The sequence below is a fragment of the Peromyscus californicus genome, unplaced genomic scaffold, assembly GCF_007827085.1.
Source record: "Peromyscus californicus insignis strain IS unplaced genomic scaffold, ASM782708v3 Scaffold_17__1_contigs__length_78620276, whole genome shotgun sequence".
NCBI lineage: Eukaryota > Metazoa > Chordata > Mammalia > Rodentia > Cricetidae > Peromyscus > Peromyscus californicus.
Window position 1 is genome coordinate 66795203 of NW_026294469.1, and position 21998 is coordinate 66817200.

Below are 21998 nucleotides of genomic sequence, written 5' to 3' on the forward strand. Positions count from 1 at the left end.
AAGGAGACACTAACCACAAAATAAAGTGAATGGTGTCTCTTCAAGATCAGCACGAAGAAGAACAGTGGTGGGGGAGGGGCGGTAACCCAGAGAGGTTCTGTTGGCTATATAATTGCCCAGTGTTCCTTGAGTGACTTTTTCTGTTTTATTCGGATTATTTGGAAAATCTCTTCATTTATTCTTTTTTCTTTCCATTTCCACTTGCTCCTCCTCAGTAGTCTCCTTCTGTTTTCATAATCTATGCATTCTCTTACTCTCTTTTGCTCCACCTCCCTGTCCTGTGTGTGAGTATACACATACCACAGTGTGCACCTGAAGGTCAGAGGTCAACTTTCAGGAGTCACTTTCTCTTTCCACTGTGGGTTCTTGGGATCTAACTCAGGCTGTCAGACTTCCATGACAAGCTCGCTTACTCCCTGATCCTTTGTGTCATGCCCTCCTTCCTACTTTCATGTATGTGTGTTTGTGTGGTGTGTACATATACCAAACACACATACCATGCCAGTAGCTGATTGTGGATAGTGCTGGAGTTTTTGGAAGGACAGACACACTCTTATGTGGAGGATCCAGGAATTTGAGTCTATGATGAAGAACATGGTATCCACATGTTTTCAAGGAAGCACATTCTTAGATGATATGATGGGATATAGAATCTTGAAAATGAACTGTCCGTCCTGAAAGACTTATTGTCCAGAGAGAAAAGACTCAGGAATAAAACAATCAAAGAACAGTCCAGCATAGTATTCGGATACGTTGTACAGCTGTTCAGAGAGAAAGGGTTCAAAGTTCCTGGAGAGTAGTTAGGGAAGTCACTCCAGAGGAGAATAATTCCAGGAATGGTGGGAGCAGACAAAGAAATAAGCATTGTTAGGAGGCCAGGCAGTGGTGGTGCACACCTTTAATCCCAGCACTCGGCACGCGGATCTCTGTGAGTTCGAGGCCAGCCTGGTCTACAGAGCAAGATCCAGGACAGGCACCAAAACTACACAGAGAAACCCTGTGTCAAAAAACAACAACAACAGCAACAACAACAACAACAAAAGAGTTGTTAGGAATTACAGAGGCGAACTGGGGACAAGTGTGATGCTAAGCAAACTCTTGGTAGAAGGGGGCCTTAAATAATGCTTTAGAAGTCAAGTTGAGGGCTTGGGTTTTTATTTGATGTTTATTTGTTTGATTCCTAGTCATAGTATTTTGGGGGATGAAGTGGGCCCAGTGTGTATCTCCTATGATGGAAGCAGTAATCTATGAAGAGACTCTTTGAACAGCTCATGAATTTACTATTAGATTATTGTTGAGAAAAAATCTGGGAATATGACTGACTAGGACTTGGGCTCATCTACCATAAGGCATAGATTTTTATAGGCAAGAGTGATATTGTAAAGCTGTACATGCTTGTCTGAGGTTACTTAGTGAGAAAAGCAATGGGCTGAATGACATCAAGGTCAGTTTCAGTGAATTTTGGTAAAAGTGTCTTAGTTAGGGTTTCTAATGCTGTGGTAGAACACCATGACCAAAAAGCAAGTTGGGGAGGAAAGAGTTTATTTAACTTCCACTTCCACAGTATGGTTCATTATCAAAGGAAGTCAGGACAGGCACTCAAACAAGGAAGGAACCTGGAGACAGTAGCTGATGCAGAGGGCATGGAGGGGTGCTGCTTTCTGGCTTGTTCCCCATGGCTTGCTCAGCCTGCTTTCTGATAGAATCCAGGACCACCAGCCCAGGGATGGCCCCACCTACCATGGGCTGGGCACTGCTGTGGGATGTCCTTCTGTACGCTGTGAAAATGTGTTTCTCTCATTGGTTGATAATGAGGTTGTTTTGGCCTATAGCCAGGCACAGTAAAGCTGGGAGGGAGAAAAGGGCAGAGTCTGAGCAGACACCAGCCAGCCACTGAGGAAGCAAGATGTGTAGAAAATGAGGTAACAAGTCACAGATGTAGATAAGAAATATGGGTTAATTTAAATGTAAGAGTTAGCTAGTCATAATCCTGAGCCATCGGCCAAGCATTTATAATTAATATAAGCTTCTGTGTGCTTATTTGGGTCCGGTTACAGGACTCTCCCAAATCAATCACTAATTAAGGAAATGCCTTACAGGCCTGCTACAACTTGATCTTATGGAGGCATTTTCTCAACTGAGGATCCCTCCTCTCCGATGACTTTAGCTTAAGTCAAGCTGACACAAAACTAGCCAGTAAGGAAGGAGTTCTATGCCAGCTGTCCATGCAATGGTAGGTGCATTGGAAAGAGGACTGGGGCCCACTGGCTGAAGCAGACACTGAACCTTGATAGGAGCATACTATCAAGTAGCTCACCAGACCTGCACACCCAAGACTACAACTTCTAGTGGCCTCACTGCTTCTAGGATTGGAGTGGTCCTTCGAGGCCACTTGGAGGTGTGGTGACAGCCTCTTGGAGACAAGCTGACTGATGTATTTGCCTTGGTAGACTGTGGACTGTTAGCTGGGTCTAGAGGAAGCATGATGTGCATTATGGCTTAATGTACTCTGGTCACTGCTGTTCTGGGCTTTACTCCTAAGTCTAGGGCCACACTGTGCAGGTGTGATGACAATAACAACATGGCTTCGAGCCCAAGGGAACTTTATGGTGTGGGCAAGCCTATGGCCTATCAACCACGCATTAGTAACTTAGATGGGACCTTGCATCTGCCCTTCCTTTGTCCCTCAATTATAAAATACAGGCTCTGTTTTATCCATTGGCTGCTTCTGGGCATGATGTTAAGAATCACAAATATCCAGGCATGCTGGTAAAAATTGTTCTTGAGGAACCCACTGTACAGAAATCTATTTTTAGTATGAGCTAGTTCTCCTACTACAAATATAACAAGTTTATGAAGTATTTATTTCTATTCTGCATTAATTATTTTAATCAGTTTTATTTCATTTAGTGGTTTAATTGCTTTTTTTTTTTTTTTTTTTACTGATGGCTCATGATATGTGGCCCCCAAATTGAAAAGCATAGGATATGGGATAATCTGGTATTTATTTTCCAGATTTCTTAAATCATAAGAAGTTCCTGGGAGACTGAAAAGCCTCTTCCCCAAATGAAGCAAATGTGCACCAAAATACATTCACAAAAGGCTCGTAGTTACATTATTTGTGATGGATAAAAGTTTCAAGGCATGTTCTAGCAAGAGCAAGAGAGGATAAAGAGATGCAGAGAGATGGTCACAGTGATTGTCACCAGATGAATACGGCGCTGTTGTGATGGACACGGGCACATCAGGGGTTTCCTCTGTGAAGAATATGCTATTTCTTGGTCCGCATATTCCTTGCATAGGTCTTAACAAAGCTGAACAGACTAATGCTTCCTACTAGTTGTATGCCTAACTTGGATGAAAATAAACCCTAAGTATTCAAATACTAGAGCTAAATGCAACAAAAAAATGTGCTTAGCACACAGTAAGTGCTCAATAAAAATTAGCTGCAAGAGAAGATTTTCTTTCATCAGATCTATTGAACGAGAATATTTACAGGTGAGAGAGAAGGGGGTGGGACCAAACTGTGTTTCTTCAAGTCATGCCCCAGGTGGTTCTGAACATTGGGAAAGTTTGGGGGAATGTTGGAGCAACACATAACAAAGTCTGAAGAGAACTGAAGTCCACAAAATGCTGTTTGTTAGTGTTACTTGGCTTCCCACCAGCCAGGCTGCCTCCATGCCTGCCTCTGTGCTTCCTTCCAACTGCTTCTCCTTTTCCAAATCCTTGATGCCCTCCCATACGATCTTCCCTTTCTTTTCCCATCCCCCCACACAACTGTATATCTCTCCACTCTTCCCAATATTCAGAGATGTCAGTCTTTTTTGAGCTCTCTATTATATGTTCTCTTGTTACTGCTTATTAGTCTTGCCTCCTAAAGTCAGTTTGTGAGCCTCCCTGAGAGACAACAGCTTAAGTATTCATTTATATCTCCTTCAGAAAGTGTATTTCCAGAAGGTTCCATAGCCAAGCTCAACATGATGTTGTTGCTGTCCTGGGCTAGGGCAGTGTAATTCCTTAGCAATCTGCAGTGACCTGCTCAAAGTCGACACTAGAGCAGCTGCCGTGATTATCTATCTATCTATCTATCTATCTATCTATCTATCTATCTATCTATCTATCTATCTATTTGTCAACTTTATGCAAGTTAAATTTCCTGAGAAAAGGGAAGTATACTTGAGAAAATACCTCCATAAGACTGGGCTATAGGCAGGCCTGTAGGGCTCAGTTCACTGGAGGTACTGCCAGCTCTGGGCAGGTGATCCTGGATGGTGTAAGAAATCTGGCTGAACAAGCCATGAGGAACAAGCCAGTAAGCAGTGTTCCTCCATGGCTTCTGCTTCAGCACCTGCCTCCAGGTTCCTGCCCCAACTTTCCTAGAAAGTAGACTGCAAATAAATCCTTTCTTCCCTAAGATGCTTTCAGTCATGGTGTCTTTTATCACAGCAATAGAAAAGTAGCTCAGACAGAGGCTGTAGGTGACTGCTAGGATAGGGTGGCTCACTGCTAAATCAATCACTTCACCTGTATGCCATGTACCATGCAATAGGCCCACGGAGGGCACTTACCTGTCCTGGCTTAAGGCAAGGGCAGCTAAGGTCGAAACCACTGTCCCCAGTGCTCCAGTAATTGTCCACCAGGGATTCTGGATCAGGAGACCTATGAAGATGATGAACCCACTCAGGGGGTTGTTGACAAATACCACCTGAGCTGTTCCCCGCAGGACCCAGTCTAGGAACTGGAGGACCAGGGGCTTATCTGCAAGAGATAGACAGAGTCATCAGTGGGGTACAGCCTGCGTATCAGACTACTGGTTGGCATGGAAACTGAGGTGCACAGGGATGCACAAGCCAGGGTGTTTCTCCTTATTCAGCCTGGCCTGGGGTGGGAGAGTGAAGGGGTTGGGAGTGGGTGTTGGCACTCAGCCCAAGGCTCTGAGTGGCCCAGCAATTGGTCTACAGTGGGTGGTAGTTTTTTGCCATACAGACTGAGAGACCATGCTGAGACCAATTTAAAGCAGTTCCAGCCATTGGCTTGGTTGGCACGGAGCCCCAGGAGCATTCCATGGGAAATTTATTGGTCCAAGGGAAGAGGTGGGGAGGGAAGTAAAGTCTCACGTCGTGTAGTGCCGTGTGACTCAGTTGAGGGCTAGTAGCTGAGCAGCAGAGAAAGTCATTTCAAGAAGGGATATTGGAAAAGAAACTGTTAGAGCCCAGCTGTGAAAATCATTGTTGAATTGGGGCCTAGAAGGAACCAGGTGTAGGAGAAGGGACATGTGTCCTGCCTCCTCTGATTTGGTTTCCAGGACAACCACACTGGTGGGGGCAAGCAGGGACTGATGGAGAGAGTGCAGTGTTTGCTAAAGCATTCAAGTTCAGAAAGAGGTTACGAGGAAAGAGCCCTGGAGCTTGGAGAGGGTGATGCTGATCTCTTCTTGGCACATAATAGACATAATAAATAGCTGTGGAACAAGCGGAGGAATGCCCACGCAGCTTATTTGGGAAATGGCTTGAACGTTACTAATTTGTTTGCCCTCTATCAATTCCACACAGAGACGAATGGCTGGCAAAAGACTAAAATTAATGAAATGTATTAATTATAAAAGGGAATGGACAGGCTGTTGGGTACATGCCCACCTGGGGTCACCCCTTACTGTGTCGGTCCTTGCCATGAGAGAGTGAGGGAGCCCCTTGCTCTTCTTTGGACACTTGCTTACCCTTCAGCCAGTTCTTGCATTCCTTCATGTCCCCAGTGAGGTAGCCCAGAGCTTGGAAGAGGCTGAAGCCTCCCCGGCCAGCAGAAGCCCTGCGGGGCATCTCACTTTCTCTCCTCTTGTTCCTTTCGTTGGGCTTTTCAATTTTCACTATGTGGCTGTCTTCATCAGATGACCGGAGATCCTTCATGGAAGAGACAGGAGAAAACATCAAATAGTATGCCTTTTGTGTATTGTTCCTTCTTTGAGACAGGGTCTCATTTGTAGCCCAGGCTGTCCTTGTATTCACTGCAAGGCTCAGGCAAGTTGCCTTGTGCTCTCAATGCTCCCCACTCTGTCTCCTGAGTGCTGGGATTGTAAGCATGTGTTACTAAACATGGCTTTAAATGATGTGTCTTTTTTTAGAGTAGGGACATTTGGGCACAGAGGGCACTGTCAGGGTTTTTGACAGAGATATGGGATCATGAGACAAAAGATGAGACTCATACCTTTTGTCTAAGGCTGTACCCCATGTGAGCCTGCCTTTTCCAGGACTATTTCAGGTTCTGCACAATAGGTTTTCTTAATGATTTGCGACAAGGGCTTCCTCTTGGCAGTTTAATGATGCCTATAGACTTCTTTCCATAATAAATATTTGGAAATATATAAAACAAAATAAGTAAGTAATAAAGAAAATTATAATGAAATGCAGTGATTATATTATTTAAAATAATTGTGGTACATAGGTAAGCATTCTATCTAATGGCTATAAAGTTTAAAATAAGTGATTGAGTGGGTATGTGGAACCTCCTCACTCAAACTCAGGATAGTTCTGTGAGGCTATCTCAGATCCCAAGCCTACCACAAAATCAACCATGGCCTTGATTGTGACCATTTGCACAGTTCAGTTTCTCCTTTTGCTGAGTCCTGCTGCCCTTCCTCATCTGTAAATGTTGCTCTCTAAAGCACACCCCAGTAAACTTTTTCCTTGTAAATCTTCATGTCCAAGTCCAAGTCTTGGGAAATCTGGTGCATGACAGCTTGGATAGAAATCTCAGGTACTACTAATAAGGCTATGGCTCACTGCATGTATTATTTGTAATTGAAGTAAATGCTAAAGTCCATTGGAGGTTAGTAGATATAATGATGGATTATCTCCCTCATCCCAGTTCACCTGCGCCTCAATTTCCTATGTGGACCTCTTGGTCAAGGCTTCTTTCTTTAAAGCCACGCTTTTCAGTATGTTAGCTCATAAGACAAGCAGCTAGGGAACATTTGAAATGTGACTGGTTCTCAATAAGCTAGGAATAGATGAAAAATTTCTAAGCTTGATAAAAGACATCTACTAAAGACCCATGAGTGATGTTACATACAATAGTGAAAGATCAGAAATCTCTCTCTCTAAGATCAAGCACAAAACAAGGACATCTGCTCTTGCCATGACTACTCCACACTGCAGTCTAGCACAAGTAAACAGGCAAAGAAAGGGGACAAAAGGAACAGATCGTAAAGAAAAAGATTAAACATAGATGGCACCTCTACTTGCCTGTCCTTTTATACAGAGAATTATTAAGGCAACTGCAAAGGTCTTATTAGAGGTATGAATAAGCTTAGCAAAGCTACAGAATAGAGGATCAAATTTATTTTCATACCCTGGCATTTAAAAAAATCTAAAGTTAAATTAATAAAACAATTTTATTCATGATAGAATAAAAAAGTAGAACATATTTGTAGATAAATTAAAAAAAATGTGTACATCACTGAAAGAAAGCTCAGAATAAATGGAAAGATATCCCATGTTCATGGATTGGAAAACTTAGTCCTATCACGATGACAATAGTCCTTAAACTTATCTACAGATTTAATATAATTCCTATCAAAACCTAAGTCATCATTTTTTTTCTATAGAAATAGAAACTACGATCCTTAAATCCATATGGAAATGTACTGGGACTCAAATCGTTTTTCACCTCCTTGCTCTCTGATGCCCACTTAAGACCCATCCTAACAGGGTAGGGGGCAGGTCAGGCTCACCTTTTCTTCAGGCATTTCCAGGAGAGGAAGGGCTGGGTGCGTATCCTGGGAGCTCGAAGGCCAGGTAGGGCTGCTCAGCTCCGACTCGTACAGTTTGTATCTGCTGGCAAGAGGCTCTGGCAGGAGGGGGCTGCTGTTGCTGTCAGACATCTCCTTCAGGGGGTGGTCACTCATCTGTCGAATGACTGCTCAGAGAGAATGGGAAAGAACAGATAGATGAGGGTGGGCACAAGGGACTCGGCTAAGGGCAGACCAACACACGAGGAGGCATGGCATCTGACCTGGAGGGGTAAGCTGTGACATAAATGGTATATAATATATTTTGAGATAGAATCTCGTGTCACCTAGACTGGTCTTGAACATGGCCAAGCATGGCCTTGGACTTCTAATCTTTCTGTTTCTACCCTTTGAGTTGTGAGATGATAGGGTCACGATCCAGTGTTTTGAGCATACTAGTAAAACACTCTACCAATTGAGCTAGATCCCCAGGCCTAAGTGGAACTTCATGTGCCTATAGCCAGTGCTATGAGAAGATCCTGAGGCGTCCCCTCCATCCATAACAGTGTTACCTTTAAAATACCCCCATTCTTCCGTGTCCAGAGCAAAGCCCTTTCTTGTAAAGATTTACCTGAAACTAGGCAAAGTCTCCCTCTTATTTTAAAATCATTTACATATTTTTTTCTCCAGCGTTCATGTCCATTGTGCCAACTCAATACGGTAGTCAGCTGGAAATTTATTCTTACTGTGGTAAATGCACACAGAATCCAGCACTGATTGGGGTCTAGAAGGAACTCTTTTACTATGTTGCTAGGGAAACCATGTTGCTTCAGTCAGTCTCTAATCCTCCTTCTTTATCCCGTGTCCCCTGTGACTGTTCTTGTCTTTCTTCTTGTCCTTCCTTAGAGTGACACAGAGGCACAAAGTCCTGGCACGTTCTATTGGAAGCTGTGCACAACCAGGATGAGGGTCTTTTCTCTTCCATGTGGGCCTCCTGTCTCCTTCACTTCTAGGGCCAGGGCTTGCGCATAACTTGCTCCAGGAGCACCCTTTGCTGGAGGCCCCTAATTTCTTGTTTTACCTTGCTGCCTCTGGTAATACTCCACATCTCATTTCTCTCTCTCCCATTCAATTATTCTATCCCTTCTTTTTTGGCACCCTTCACCTTATGCACGTCTGTATTTACTTCACTGTATTCTGAGAGTGGCTTCGAACCTGTGCACAGTCGCCTCTGAGTGTTATTTAGCCTTTCCCCCATTGCTCTTTGTTGCCTCATCTGAGTTATAGGAAGCCTCCCTTTGGACACAGCCTGCAGATCTCTAACACATGCGCTATCATCCCTTATACTCAGCATCACAGCTGCTGCTCACGGATTGTCCAAGTCCCTTCTGGAAGGGATCAAGATCTGTCTATCCTTGCATTAGCACCCTTTCCCTGGTTATTTACTTTCCTGTTCCCGCTGAGAGGAGTTCTCGCCCTCTGCAGTTGCTTCCAGACCACCTCTCCCCTTGTGTGCATAGTAGCTGTCCTCCATGTGGCTCACACTGACCATCTCCTCTCCAGCTGCTCATTGCTCCTACGGACTTCCTGGGCCCTGCCTCAGCGAAGGGGTTAGGTGCTTCAACCAGGCATCTTCTTCCTGACCCGAATTCAATGCCTGTTGCTCCTTCAGGAATTCTTTCCATTGAATCTTTCCAGTCACCAGCTGGCACAGTCAAAGCTTGGATTTGAAATTATTCCTACGTGAATTCTCAAAAAGTAGATTTCTCTTTTGGAGCCTACCTCTTGTGCTTTCAACTCTTTGGCCCCAGTGGCCGTTACGACCCGGCCCGTTGACTTCCTAGAGGCCTCTGGCCCACTGGCTCTAGCAGTCAGCTGTCATCCCTTTCCTTTGTGACCAAGTTAGGTGTCACAGCTTGTCATTTACCTCTTGGATTCCCTTGTCCCTCTCTCCCCACCTCTCTCCCTCTCTTTCTCATGCTTGTGTAGCAAAACCCCAGCTTTTCCAAATCCTTCTCTCCTTCAAAGGTGCCTCCATTGACAGAGTTGTTGTTTTAAGCCATCTCCCAGAAAAGCCTAGAGTCAGACATCCCTCCTCTGCCACTGTCCAAACCTAGTCATTCTGGCCTCAAAAAAGTAGCCTTATGATGACAGTCACTGTCAGCTTTCTCTCCTTGTCTCTGCTCTGGTCATCGCCAACTGGATGTGTCTGCTGTTCTCTTGGTTCTCCAAGACACGTTCTAGAAAGTGGTTTCATAAGAAAGTACCAACCCCACCAAAGATGGTTCTATACTTAAAACCCTCAACGGAGCTGGGCATGGTGATGTATTCTTGCAATCCCAGGACATGGGAGGCTGAGGCAGGAGGAGTCCTGCAACTTTGAGCTTGGGTTATATTACCAAGACCAGGCCAGCCAGAGACTGTCTTAAATAACAAAATCCAACCAAGCAAACTTATGACCTGCCTCCCTCCAAACAACTTCAGATGACTTCAGAGCAAAACTCACATCTTTAGTGCACAAGCAAGGCTCTATGTTACAAATTCCCATGTGACTTGGCACGTCCCAAGTGTCTCTGGCCCATGGCTCTGGGCTCCACATAGGCTTTCTATTGGCTGGTGGATGGTGTTGAGCCCTTCTGTTGTGGTGGCACTGTGAAGGCAGGCCCGTGGTTTGGAAGGTCTGTCCTTCACTTTTTACTTGGTGGGGTTTGTTTCAGCTACTTTGTCAGAGAAGCCTTCCCAGATCCACCTTGGAGTGGAAACAGCCCCGAGTCACAACAAGGAGGCTCTGCCTCCTGAAAATACACACCTGGTGGGTGGCCACTCTCTTAAGCCAGGTGGAGACCTCTGAGACCCACAAGGATTTGTAGTTTTATATAGAAACAGATACTGCTGGGGACCGGTACTTTTCCTTGTAGCTGATTGGTGTAAATCTCCCAGAACTCAAGATTTGTAAAGAGAGTGATTGGCCCTCCTCACTTCGGTGTCTCTGCTCCTGGCACAGTTCTTGGCCTATAGTAAGTATTCAACAATTAACACTAAGTGTAAAGAGGAAAGGAAGGAAGAGGGCAGGAGGGATGGAAAGAGGGAGGGAAAGAAGACAGAGGAAGGGATTTTAAGTAAGACTCCACGTGACAGCAAAGTGAATACTTTTCCTCAGGAGGCTCCACAGATCCTTGTGGGTCTCGGGAGTCTCTGAATGGCATAAGAAGAGGGTGGCCCCTCCACAGCTCTGCATTTACAGCAGACAGAGCCCTGGCCATGACTACACTAGTACCTTTTTGTGCTCCCGAGATCAGCTCATTAAACTAGAGCCAAGTTTTATGTAGCTCTACAAACATAGAATCCAGCCTGTGTCGGCAGTAATGTCCATGTGGAACGGGGTCCCTCTCCCTGATCTGACCCTGCAGGTGGGGGTCAATTGAGGGGTGGACACACTGTTGTGGAGGGGCACACTGGAAAGATTCAGGCTAAAGCAGAAGTCTTCAGAGCACAGAGGCCGGGAATCTGTCCCCCAATGCTCTCTCCCCCTCTAGTGGCCCAAAGTTGACACAGCACCTCTGGGCCCTTGATAAAAATTTCAACTGAAACAATAGCGAGGAAGACAGATATCCAGACATGAGAGCCATCCATCCATCTGGGTGGACTAAAGATGTTCTGGAAAAACCCATGCAAAACCCACTAATGGTCTTGTTGAAGTATAATAATGATTTTTTTAAAGCCTTATATTTTACAGACTCTAAGATGCTATCGACTATAAGATAGATATTGATCATTTTGTATACCACAAAGAGAGAAGGAAATGCTGCCAATCAAAATTTTTAGATGCACCTTGATTGATGGTCATGTAAGGGAAGTACTCTCCAAAAAAGGTGCTTTCTTTTCTGCTCCGAACCCTGCTGTATGCAGGCAATGGTCTACAAAACCAAGGTACAGAGCAGCAGACAGCAATACTTTCTCATGCAACTGCAGCATGACCTGTGCTGGCCAGAGAAATTCACCTTTAACTGTGGTGCCTACAGGAAGCAGAGACGCGGAGCACTGGCAGTTTGCTGCAATGTCAGGGTCAGCCCTAGCTCCCAACCTGAGCTTCCCTGTCACTCTCATTGCCTTGTTGGGACCTAGCTGAGGTTTGCAGAGCTGGTGCCGAGCCCCAGGCTCCAGGCCAGGACCTCAGCCCAGCACTTAGTTTCATAAGCCCACGTGGCCTCTGTCCGAACGACGTGCTTGCGTCTCCTCTGGGGAACACAGTGTTCCTCTGCGATGGGAATGTTTATCCTGTTAAAACAAGGGGAATTTTGGCTTGAGGGCAGTGGTGAGATGTGTGGCAAAAATGGCCTCATAAAGAGAAGGTCTCTGTGCTTGGAAAGTGCCTCAGCTGCTTAGACTGTGCCGGCCTCCATGGTGCCCTCTTCAAAGGGCAACCTAGGATTCCTAGGACAATAGAAGTGCTGACTTAGTTCCTGGCACACAGTAGGCAGTTTGTGCTTTTAATTTTCCTTCTAGTGCTTTCAAATTGATGAGAAGGACGGCTAGAATAATCAGAGTGAGGACAAGACATCTGATCTAAAACAAGATCAACCTCTTTCTCCTTCTCTTCCTTCCTTTTTTTCTCTTACATTTTTGGTACATAAAATAGTTTCATTACGACATTTTCATACATATGGATCATAGCATTCAGCTTATATTTTCACCACCCCAATATTCTCCCCTACCCCTGCTCCTCAGCCCTTGCCAGGCCCCATCCTGCCCACAAATGGTTCACCTTCTGCTTTCCTGTTTTACACGTGTGTGCACTTGCACAGACACGCACATACACACCCCCCTAGGTTTCCTAGGAAGGAAAAATGTGACTTGTCTTTCTTCCCCCCCCCATCACCCTTCTTCCTCTCCCATCATAGTCCCTCTTCAACTTTTCATGGATATATTTAGGTCTAGATTCTGCATCTGAGAGAAAACATGTGATATTTGTGTTTCTGAGTCTCAAAGAGTCTTTCAAAAGTTTCCATAAGGCGTCTCCGCTGGGTAGAACTGAATGTGGAGCTCTGCCCCAGCCACGTCCTGACTGAGGGCCTCAGAGCTCGTTCCCAGCCTTGCTTTGAGCCAGTCCATTAAACTGGCTTCCAAGAACACATAATGATCTGTTTGGCGTGTTCTCTCTCTCTGGCTGCCCCACACCTTCTCTTCTCCCTCAGAAGTACCGACAGAGAGGCTATTTGGATCAGCCCCACATCTCTCCATAAAGCCAGGCTTCCCAAACAGACTGACTTCTCCATTCCCTTTGTAAGAGCCCATTTTTTATTGGGTACCTACTGTGACTCATAGCTTTCCCTTAAGTTGAAAGGCCCCAGGTCTTGTCTAAGAAGAGCTGAATTTGAGTGGTGGGGAAGGACAATGTGTACTAGACGCTGAGGGGAAATGTGGTGAGACAAGGCAAGCCTGGCCAGCTTGCCCTTTCTGTGCTGGGGGTACTGGGGTCCAGTGCTCATGTTAGCTCTTGGGTCTGTGGGCAAGTAAGAGAATCATACTCCAGGTCAAAGGGCCTGAAAAACAACCCTGAATTGTTCCAGGAATCCCCAGTATGGATCCTGGTGGCACATGGGGAGGATGTCACCATCAAAGACAAGACAGAAACCCCAGTTTTTTTCCCAATGTTTAGAAAATGTGAGTCTACTTTATCCCTCTAATTCTGAGATTTTATTTAGACTCTTTTCTCTAAAAGATCATTCCTCACAGTACTACAAATACCCAAGGCCAAAGGGGAAGGGCTAGTTTCCATCCGGTCTACTCCTCCTGCCCTGGGTGGGACTGGCCTTGGCCTTGGTGGGTTAGTGTGGAGTCAAGGTTCTCTCCCCATCGTGGTCTCTTCAGTTTAAGTGTAGATAAGGGCTGAATCTCAAATGGCCCATTTATGCTGTTCTGAGAAGGAAGGACAATGGGTGGGCTTTTCAGAATATGTGCTGAATCGATTGGTTTTGCAGCTGATGCAGGGAAAATTTCCATAGAATTTTAGAACCTTAGTTAGGATCCAAGGTTGGGGGTGCCTGTTGCTCTCCCATATCCCAGCACTTCTGATAGGTGAGTTAATCCTACCGCCTAAGATTCCACAGGTCCCATGAGGCTGATTGTTTTTTAATGTGAACAGGTCCCATTAGTGGAAGCCATTGGATGTGTGGGGCGTTATAACCCAGCACTCCCCCTCAAACCCCCTGCCATGCTTTCATCCTTTCTGGTTCCAATTCTGTCCATCACGTCAACACATGAAACATGTCTACTTAGAGATAAGTTAAGGGTTGACTGATCCTAAGCCTTCCTTTCTCTTGGCCAGCCCTCTTGGTTTTCCTTTGGTTTGGTTCTCTATACAAGGCCCCAGACTCCGCCATTTTGGTCAGTCACTAGGTAGATAGAGTGAGTGAACAGTTTAGTACCTGGGCCAGGGTGAGCTGTGCCTTTCTCCGAGTGGGTTGTGTAAGGGGCTGGCTTGGCTCTATCATTTGTAGGGATGCTCTGAGATTTTTCTTGGCAGCTCCAGCCCACCAAATCTAATCTGGACAGAAAGGCTAACTCACTGGCCAGAGGTTCAGGCTGAGAGGGACAGGGTCAGGCATAGCACAGTCTTTCTGGGCCAGCTGCAGACTGTCTGAACGTAGAGACAGCTGGTGACCAGTGGGCCTGCGAATGTATCTCTTGGGTTTTCCCACAGCGCCTGGACTGGGGCACTATAGCTGGCAGGGGAGCTCTGGCTGTGGCCCTGGGAGTAAGAAACTGAACCCCCTTTGAGGCTTCTTCTCCTGAGACACTAACGAGTTTGGAAGGACATTTGCAAGGGGTGGCCGTACCCTTCTCAGCTGATACTTTTCAAGTGGGTAACCCCTCAGTGTTTTCTATGTATTGTACCCTGCCTCACTGTACCCCCATCAGAGGCAATTGCTAAACAATCAGGTTCTTCTCCATGTGTGCCTCCTGTATTAATATGCTCCCTTCTGGGCCAGGCCGCCCCAGGCCCAGCTCAGCTCTACTTTAATGAGCATGGCTCTCCCTAAACTCTGGCCCTGTATTCTAGCTCATCACTGACACATTTCCTCTCTGACTTCCTGTAGGCACTCCTAATTCTTCTCCCCTGGCATATTTGAAAGAATCTCTCTCTCTCTCTCTCTCTCTCTCTCTCTCTCTCTCTCTCTCCCTTTCTCCTTCCCTCACTCCAGTACTCGAAGCTGTGCTCAGGCGGCTTTGGGTAGTTAATGTCATGGAGTAGGGATTGTATAGAGCCAGACTTACAGGTTCAAATCTTGGGAAAGCTCCCCACCTCCTCTCTGCCTCTGTTTGGTCATTTCATCCATGAGACATAGACAAAACCAGTGCCCATCCCATGGGCTTATCTCTCTGCCATTGCTGTTTATACACCATCTCTTATAGACAGACAGGAAACCGTTAAGGACAGTTTCCTTGCAGTACATACAGCATTGTCTACATAGTAGGTACTCATTAAATAGTTTTTACTGACTGACTGACTGAAATAATCACTGGAAGCTGGAGATTATGACTGTCCAAATTCTGGAGTGTTTTGGATCATCACGGACACCATGTTTTTACAACCCCTCCCCCACCCCCGCAGCAGTTTCTTGAGGTTATCACCATATTGGCAGGGGTGGTGGTGGTGGTGGTGGTGGTGAGGGGGAGATACTGTTCTTTTTATTTGACAGGCCTAGAGAAATGAGAGTACTTGCTGAAAGTCACATAGGAAGTTGACCCAGGACCTGACCTGACCTCATGCTTAAACTTGGGCCCTTTTTACAGTGCCATCATCAACTCCTTTGCTGTGGGTCCTTGACCCTTCCCTGAAGGTGACTATGGGCTGATGAGTCACTGATGCTCCCTGGAGTCCAACTTTGTGTAGCTGAAGCTTGTGACCCTGGATTCCATGTGTAAAAGCACACATGTCCTTCTCACTACAGGGAGAAGATGGATTACTGTGTGCAGGTACGTAGCCCTTTCCCCACTCAGGCAAGGATTAAGTCTTTCTGTACTTGACCCAAGGACTTTGGTCATTCTTGAGTGCTTGTATGGCATTCTCCTTCTAATTGAAACATCCCCTGGAGGGCGGAGGCCAGGGCTCCTGAGACACAGGAGGTCATCAAAGGGGTTATGTCTGTGAGAACAGAAACTTGCAAGACTCTGGAGGGCAACTCCCAGCAGTATAAAGAGTAGCAAGCAACTGTTGGGGAAGAGATTCTAGGCAGCCGAACTATAGGAAGCAGAAGCGTCTTAGACTGTCGAGCTGCCTGTAAACTGTGCAGCATGATCCAGGGCACAGCTTTCATGAGCCATCATGTTGGGTGAACTTCTCAGCGACATAGCTGCTTATGAGTAACGCCTCACCCATACTCCCATTAGTAACACTGATTAAAAAAGTCATTGAGCTTTGTTGAAAGCTTTACTTGGTCTATCATGGGTTCCCTTTCTGGGGTGGGTAGACTATGTATGAATTACATCTCCTCTAGTAAAAATCTATCACAATCTTATCACCTTGACTTTCAAAAAACCAAACCAAACGTTGATCTTTTCTTCTGCACACATTTGTTTTTTAAAAGCAGTACCAATGTAGAGTGAGAAGGTGGTGCTTGGGACAATACTCCACAGGTACCATTCCTGGACCCTCTTATTCAGGCAAGAATATTGAAGGTCCTCTTGCAGGTAGCCTGGTGGTGCTTATAGTGGCATTAGAATCATGGTAGGTGAACGAAGGGAGGCAGGCAATGGTTTCTCTTAAGTACCAGCAGAAGGAAGCCCGGGGCTTGATTAACTTAGCACAGCATCCTGGGGGTATGCCTCCTCCTTGCCTTTGTATAGCATGTCTCAGCATGATATGACATCAGCAGGAGTCCTTCCAGGCAGTGGATTTTCCCTCAAAACCTACAATTCTTCAAAATTGGCTTCAGGTGGCATTTTCTATGATGATGCTCTTGACTCACCCACTTAGCCTGACCTGGTGGCAAATGCCATAAGGGGCTAGTAGGAGAGATTGTTTGCTCTGCTAATGATCTGAAGGTGCAGGGAAGCCCGAGCTAGAGAAAATTAGACCTCCAGGGAAAGATGCCAACTGTGTGTTGCCACACATGGCCAACCTGCAATACAAGGGAGTGATAGGATTATAGAACTTTATGGAGTCTTTTGCTGGCCAATTAAGGAGAACAGAAGAAGCTCACCAGCTAGATCTGACTGCTCCTTACTTCAAGCTCTCAGAGCAAAAAATTCCAGCACTTGGGAGGCAGAGGCAGGTGGATCTTTGAGTTTGAGACCATCCTGATCTACAGAGTGGGTTCCAGGACAGCCAGGGCTACACAGAGAAACCCTGTCTTGGAAAACAAAACAAAACAAAACAAAACAAAACAAAACAAAACAAAACAAAACAAAACAAAACAAAAAGAAATGAAACAAAACCCTACTGATATCAAGTCTTCTCCCCTACAGATTCTGACTTAACGGGTCTTCCCACCCAGGGCAGCAGGAGTTTTAAAAGCACCACAGGTAATGTGCGATCAAGTCTGAAGAGTTTGACCTAGGTCTCTTTGTTTCTGGTCACACACTCTTTGCTGCCTGCCCACTTCAGGTGAGTGCTGAGGACCAGATTCGCCTGGGAGGGTAGGCAGGCAGGCTCTCAGTGCTATCTTGGAAGCAGGATCTGTATGTGAAGGAGTCAGGCCATCCTTTAGCTCATTCACATAGGTGCGGAGGTGTAACCTGGGGTCCTGAAAGGTGGAGAACACCGACCGAGCAAGAGGAAGTGGGAGGAAGAGAGAGGCATGGAAGCAATCTTCATGGATTCCACAATTTATGCTTAGTGGTCAAATCATTCAGAAAATAAGCAAAACCAGATTTCATTTAGCAACAACAAAACCAAAACACAACAAAAGCTTGCTTCATGACTGTAAAGACTATTTACATCCCCTGTCTCCAGATGAAACAAGATGGCAACATCCCAGCATTTTCAGCGTGTGTCATGGCCCATGGAGGTTAAATTGTGCTTCTCTCAGAGCCTTCTCAGGGTCACACCAACAGCAGACTCCCCAGGAAGCCAGTTGCAGGTGGCATGCAATCTCAGAAATAAAAGTGTGTAGCTTATGGAAATGGAACTCCCTTAGTAATTCACATATTCCATAACGGACCTCCCTTTGCTCTGCAGACCAGATGTAATCATGGGGAGGAGACAGATGGCTTGTTGGTATTCTTAGCCCTGAGGAAGACAGCTGCACAGCCCCCTGGACCTAAGTTGAGGTGAATCAACTGGGGAGCTTAGTGGTGGGACTGTCTTAGTGATGTTTACAGAGCTGAGATAAAACACAGCCCAAAAACAACTCAGGGAAAGAAAGGATGTATTTGGCTTACAGGTTACAGTCCATTATGAAGGAAGTCATGGCAGGAACTCAGGGCTGGAACCTGGAGGCAGGAACTGAAGCAAAGACCATGGGAGAATGATGCTTACTGACTTGCTCACATGGCTTGCTCAGCTCTCTTGCTTTCTCACACAACCCAGGACCACTGCCCAGGGGTGCATCAGTGGGCTGGGCCCCTCCAACATAAATCATTAATCAAGAAAATGCCCCCCCCCCAGACTAGCCTATAGACCAATCTTAGGGAGGCATTCTTTTTTCAGCTGAGGAGCTTTCTTCCAAGATGACCCTGGTTTGTGTCAAGTTGATAAAAAGCTTACCAGCATAATGACTTTATGAAGCATTGATGTGAACTTCAGTGGGGTGCTTGGAGCTGAGATAGAGAACATCAGTCAAGACCATTAGTAGTCAGAGTGTGTGCAATCTCAAAGAGAGAAGAGAGAAATCCCGCCTGGAGCGGAAAGGGGCAAGGTGGTGGTGGAGAGAAGTATAGTTAAAATTGACAGAAAGGAAGGGTGGGAGACTCAGAAAGATTCAATAAGGAAAGAAAGAAGAAGAAAGAGAAAAGAATTCAAAAGAAGACAGGAGAGAAAAGACGATGGAGAGATGGTGCGGAGGAGAAGTTGGAAGGTTGCCGCTGGAGGATGTGCTGAGAAGGAATGTACAGGAACACAAGTGACCGTCCCTGAGCCCTGCATCCTGCTGTAACGGGCAGCAGCCGCCTCTTCTCCTCTGCCCCTTTCTCTAGGAATCTTGTTAAGGACAAAGCAATAGTCAATCCTTGTTCCCACTGCCCTGTGGCTCCTGGAAAACCAGCTGGGTTCCAAAATAGACAGATCTGGACCGGTTTACCCCAGAGGGAGAATCACAGACTTAGTACGGAGCTGAGGACCTAACAACTTCAGTTTTACCCAGTTCCTTCTCCCGCTTTATACCTAACTAGCCAGATTTCCAAAGTGAGCTCCCTTTAGAGTTTGAAAAAAGCCGCTTAGGGTCGGCCTGCAGGAGTTGTGTATTAAGGGTTGTTTACATTCTGGAGGTCCCTACAGGCGTTTGCCAATGTGTGTGTGTCATCTAGCCTCTCAAACGTGACTGATGAGTTGTCTATATAAATTTAAATATCAATGGCTATGAAAAGGTTACTCTGGAAGTCACTGGAAAATAAATGGAGTTTTAAAAATACTCAAGCACAGGTTTTCTAAAGTCAGGGTGAGTTTCGATGAACAAAACCCCCTGGGATAGTCCCAGTGGCGGGGCCGAAAGACACGGGACCAAGAGTCCAGCCAAACTCAGCTCTACCACTTACTGCCGAGTCATGTTGGGCTCTGATCTCTCTTCATCTGTGAAGCAGGGATGTTGAAAACTGCCTCATAAGGAAGTGTGTGGAGGAGAGCACACTGGTATCTAGCAACTGTCAGCACGTGGCAGCTCTGGCCACACTCCTCTCGTCCTTTTCTGGGGTTGTTCACCAGCTCTAAAGACTCCAACTACAGAGATTTAATGAGAGGATTTGCTAGAATAAATATTTAGGAAGGCTAATCTTTTTAAAGCACTGATTTCTCCATAATAAATCCTGTGTTAGATACTAGTCATTCACAAGTGTTTGCTGAACACCTATTAAGTGTCCCAATCACAAGGAATTAAAAAATGAGCAAGAAAATTCACCTTTGCTGCAACGGTTTCCACAGGTGGATGGAAGTGGGTAGGGGATGGAAGTAGAAGGACATTTTAATTGCTACAATGCCAGAGAGATATCACTAGGATTTATTTGGTAGAACATAGGTCAAATATTCTGCAATATGTAGGTTATATCTGTACAACAAAAGATTGTCCCACTCACAATGCTGAATGAACATGTTAGTCAGAATTTGTGTCAAGAACAATGTGAAGCAGGAAGCATGTATTTTGCTCACACTTTCCAAGAGCTCAGTGCATTGTGACAGGAAAGGGGTAGTACACACCACAGCATGGAAGCTAGAGACAGAGAGGGGGGTGCCAGGGGAAAAATGCAGCTCCTAAGGACAGGCTCCCCTCAGCTTACTGCTTCCAACCAGACCCCACTTTCCACAGTTCCACAACCTCCCAATAGACTATTAAGATTTTGAATTCTTCAGAGGATAACACCTTATGTCAGAGTCCTCAAGATTTGGTGGTCCCTGGAAACACCCTCACAGACATATCAGAGGTGTGATTCATTGTCTCCTAGGTACTTTTCAATGCAATCAACTGGGCAAGATTAATGGATGAGTGAAAACCAGTCATGAAGGCATCTGTTAAAAAGATGTTTAATATCATTTCCCAAAGATCAACTTTTAAGAGAGCTTTGGACTGGATATTAAATGTTCTTGTGTCCCATTTCTTCATATTTTTCAGTTCTGATGGGCACATTCTTCTTGGGCATTTTCTCTTATGGGTTGACTCTTGTCATTTTGGCAATGTTCTTAATTCCTTCACACTCAAGGCCGAGGCAGTTGACTCTGAACTAAAGAGAGCTGATTTTTAATCAGGAGTTTGGAGGGAGAACCCGCTGCTTCATGACTTTCCTCTGTGAGCACGCCACGTCTAGACAAGTGTAAGGATGGGGAACACAGAAATGATGGAGACATGCAATCCAATTAGAGTTAACCCCTCCATCTGTGGCTTCAGGGAGACCTGCCCTTCAGCACCACACACAGCATTCTACTCAGCACCAGTGACTTACCTACGCCATCTCTGCTGACACTTGTGGCTTTACAGATAGACATTCTAAAGGTTGTCCACTGAAAGAAGGTAATGCAGCCCATCAAGGAACCACATTTTTATTCTCCTGTTTATACCCACGAGTACACAAGGAGAACAAAAGCTCATTACTGTTTTCGGAATTCAGAATTGGCCACCATGAACACTGGGGAGTTCCCTTGCACACAGTGCTCTGTTCGTAGTCCAAGCAGCATGAGAGGTGGACAGCTAGGAATAGTTTTCCGGACAGAGGATCATGCCTTATGAATTCTTTTAATTTAATTCTAATTTTGAGACAGTAGCCTGTCTGGCCTTTGAATTTCCTATTTAGCTAAAGATGACTTTGAACTCTTGATCTTCCTGCATCTACAGCTACACCCAGCTTTTATATGAACTATGTGGAATACATGAATTATTATATTTAATTTTATATGACTTTACCCGAAGAAGGATGAATTACTATGAAGCTAAAGAAACGGCAAAACTTTAGAGAAATTCTTACTTCATCATAGCAGTGTTTTTAGTTTTTGTAACCCTATAAAGATAGGAAAACAGAAAAAAAAATTGAAAAACATTAAGAACTTGATACTTGTAAAAACCATTCCAGTTTTTATATTTAAAAACTATGACTACTTCATACTAAGAAAAAAATGAAAAATTATTTTTCTTAAATTTTTAAAACTTTTATTAGTTTATTATCTATCAATAATCTTGTTTATTAAAATAAAATGATTTATTACTTGTTAATTATTAAGAAATTACTTAGTAATTTATTATTTAATAATGATCATTTGAAAGTTAAGTTTGAGAAAAGTAACACCTTCAAGTCCTATTATTATTTTAAGTTTTGAAAAGGTTTATATAATTTTCTTGCATTGTGTATATTTGTATGTGTTTGTAAAACAATCCAGTGATCAATCCTATAATTCTTTTATCAGACCTTACATATACCTGCATAATTTTATTTTATGCATGACAAAATTTCATTACACATATCTGTAACGTCCATGTCCCCTGACTTTTGGATACTGAGTGGTAGTTAGATACATGGGCATGACATAGTACATATTATATGGAAAATTCCTGTGGTAGAAAGAGTCTTTGGCTTACCCAGTCCTCTTTTTAGGATATACTGTGATGCTCTTGGGTTGGTTCTCTAAAGTTCA

The 21998-nt window shown here is 44.9% G+C and overlaps 1 protein-coding gene across 1 annotated transcript in view; it reads right to left on the minus strand.

Annotated features, from left to right (window-relative positions):
- Positions 1 to 21998, minus strand: part of Slc14a2 (solute carrier family 14 member 2) — a 358539-nt gene that overhangs the window by 55894 nt on the left and 280647 nt on the right. Inside the window, exons 4-6 of the mRNA XM_052742634.1 lie at positions 7727 to 7911; positions 5717 to 5897; positions 4569 to 4758 (exon numbers count right to left, since the gene is read on the minus strand). Of these exons, the coding sequence (XP_052598594.1) occupies positions 4569 to 4758; positions 5717 to 5897; positions 7727 to 7900 (545 nt within the window). The 5' untranslated portion in view covers positions 7901 to 7911. The remainder of the gene's footprint in view (positions 1 to 4568; positions 4759 to 5716; positions 5898 to 7726; positions 7912 to 21998) is intronic.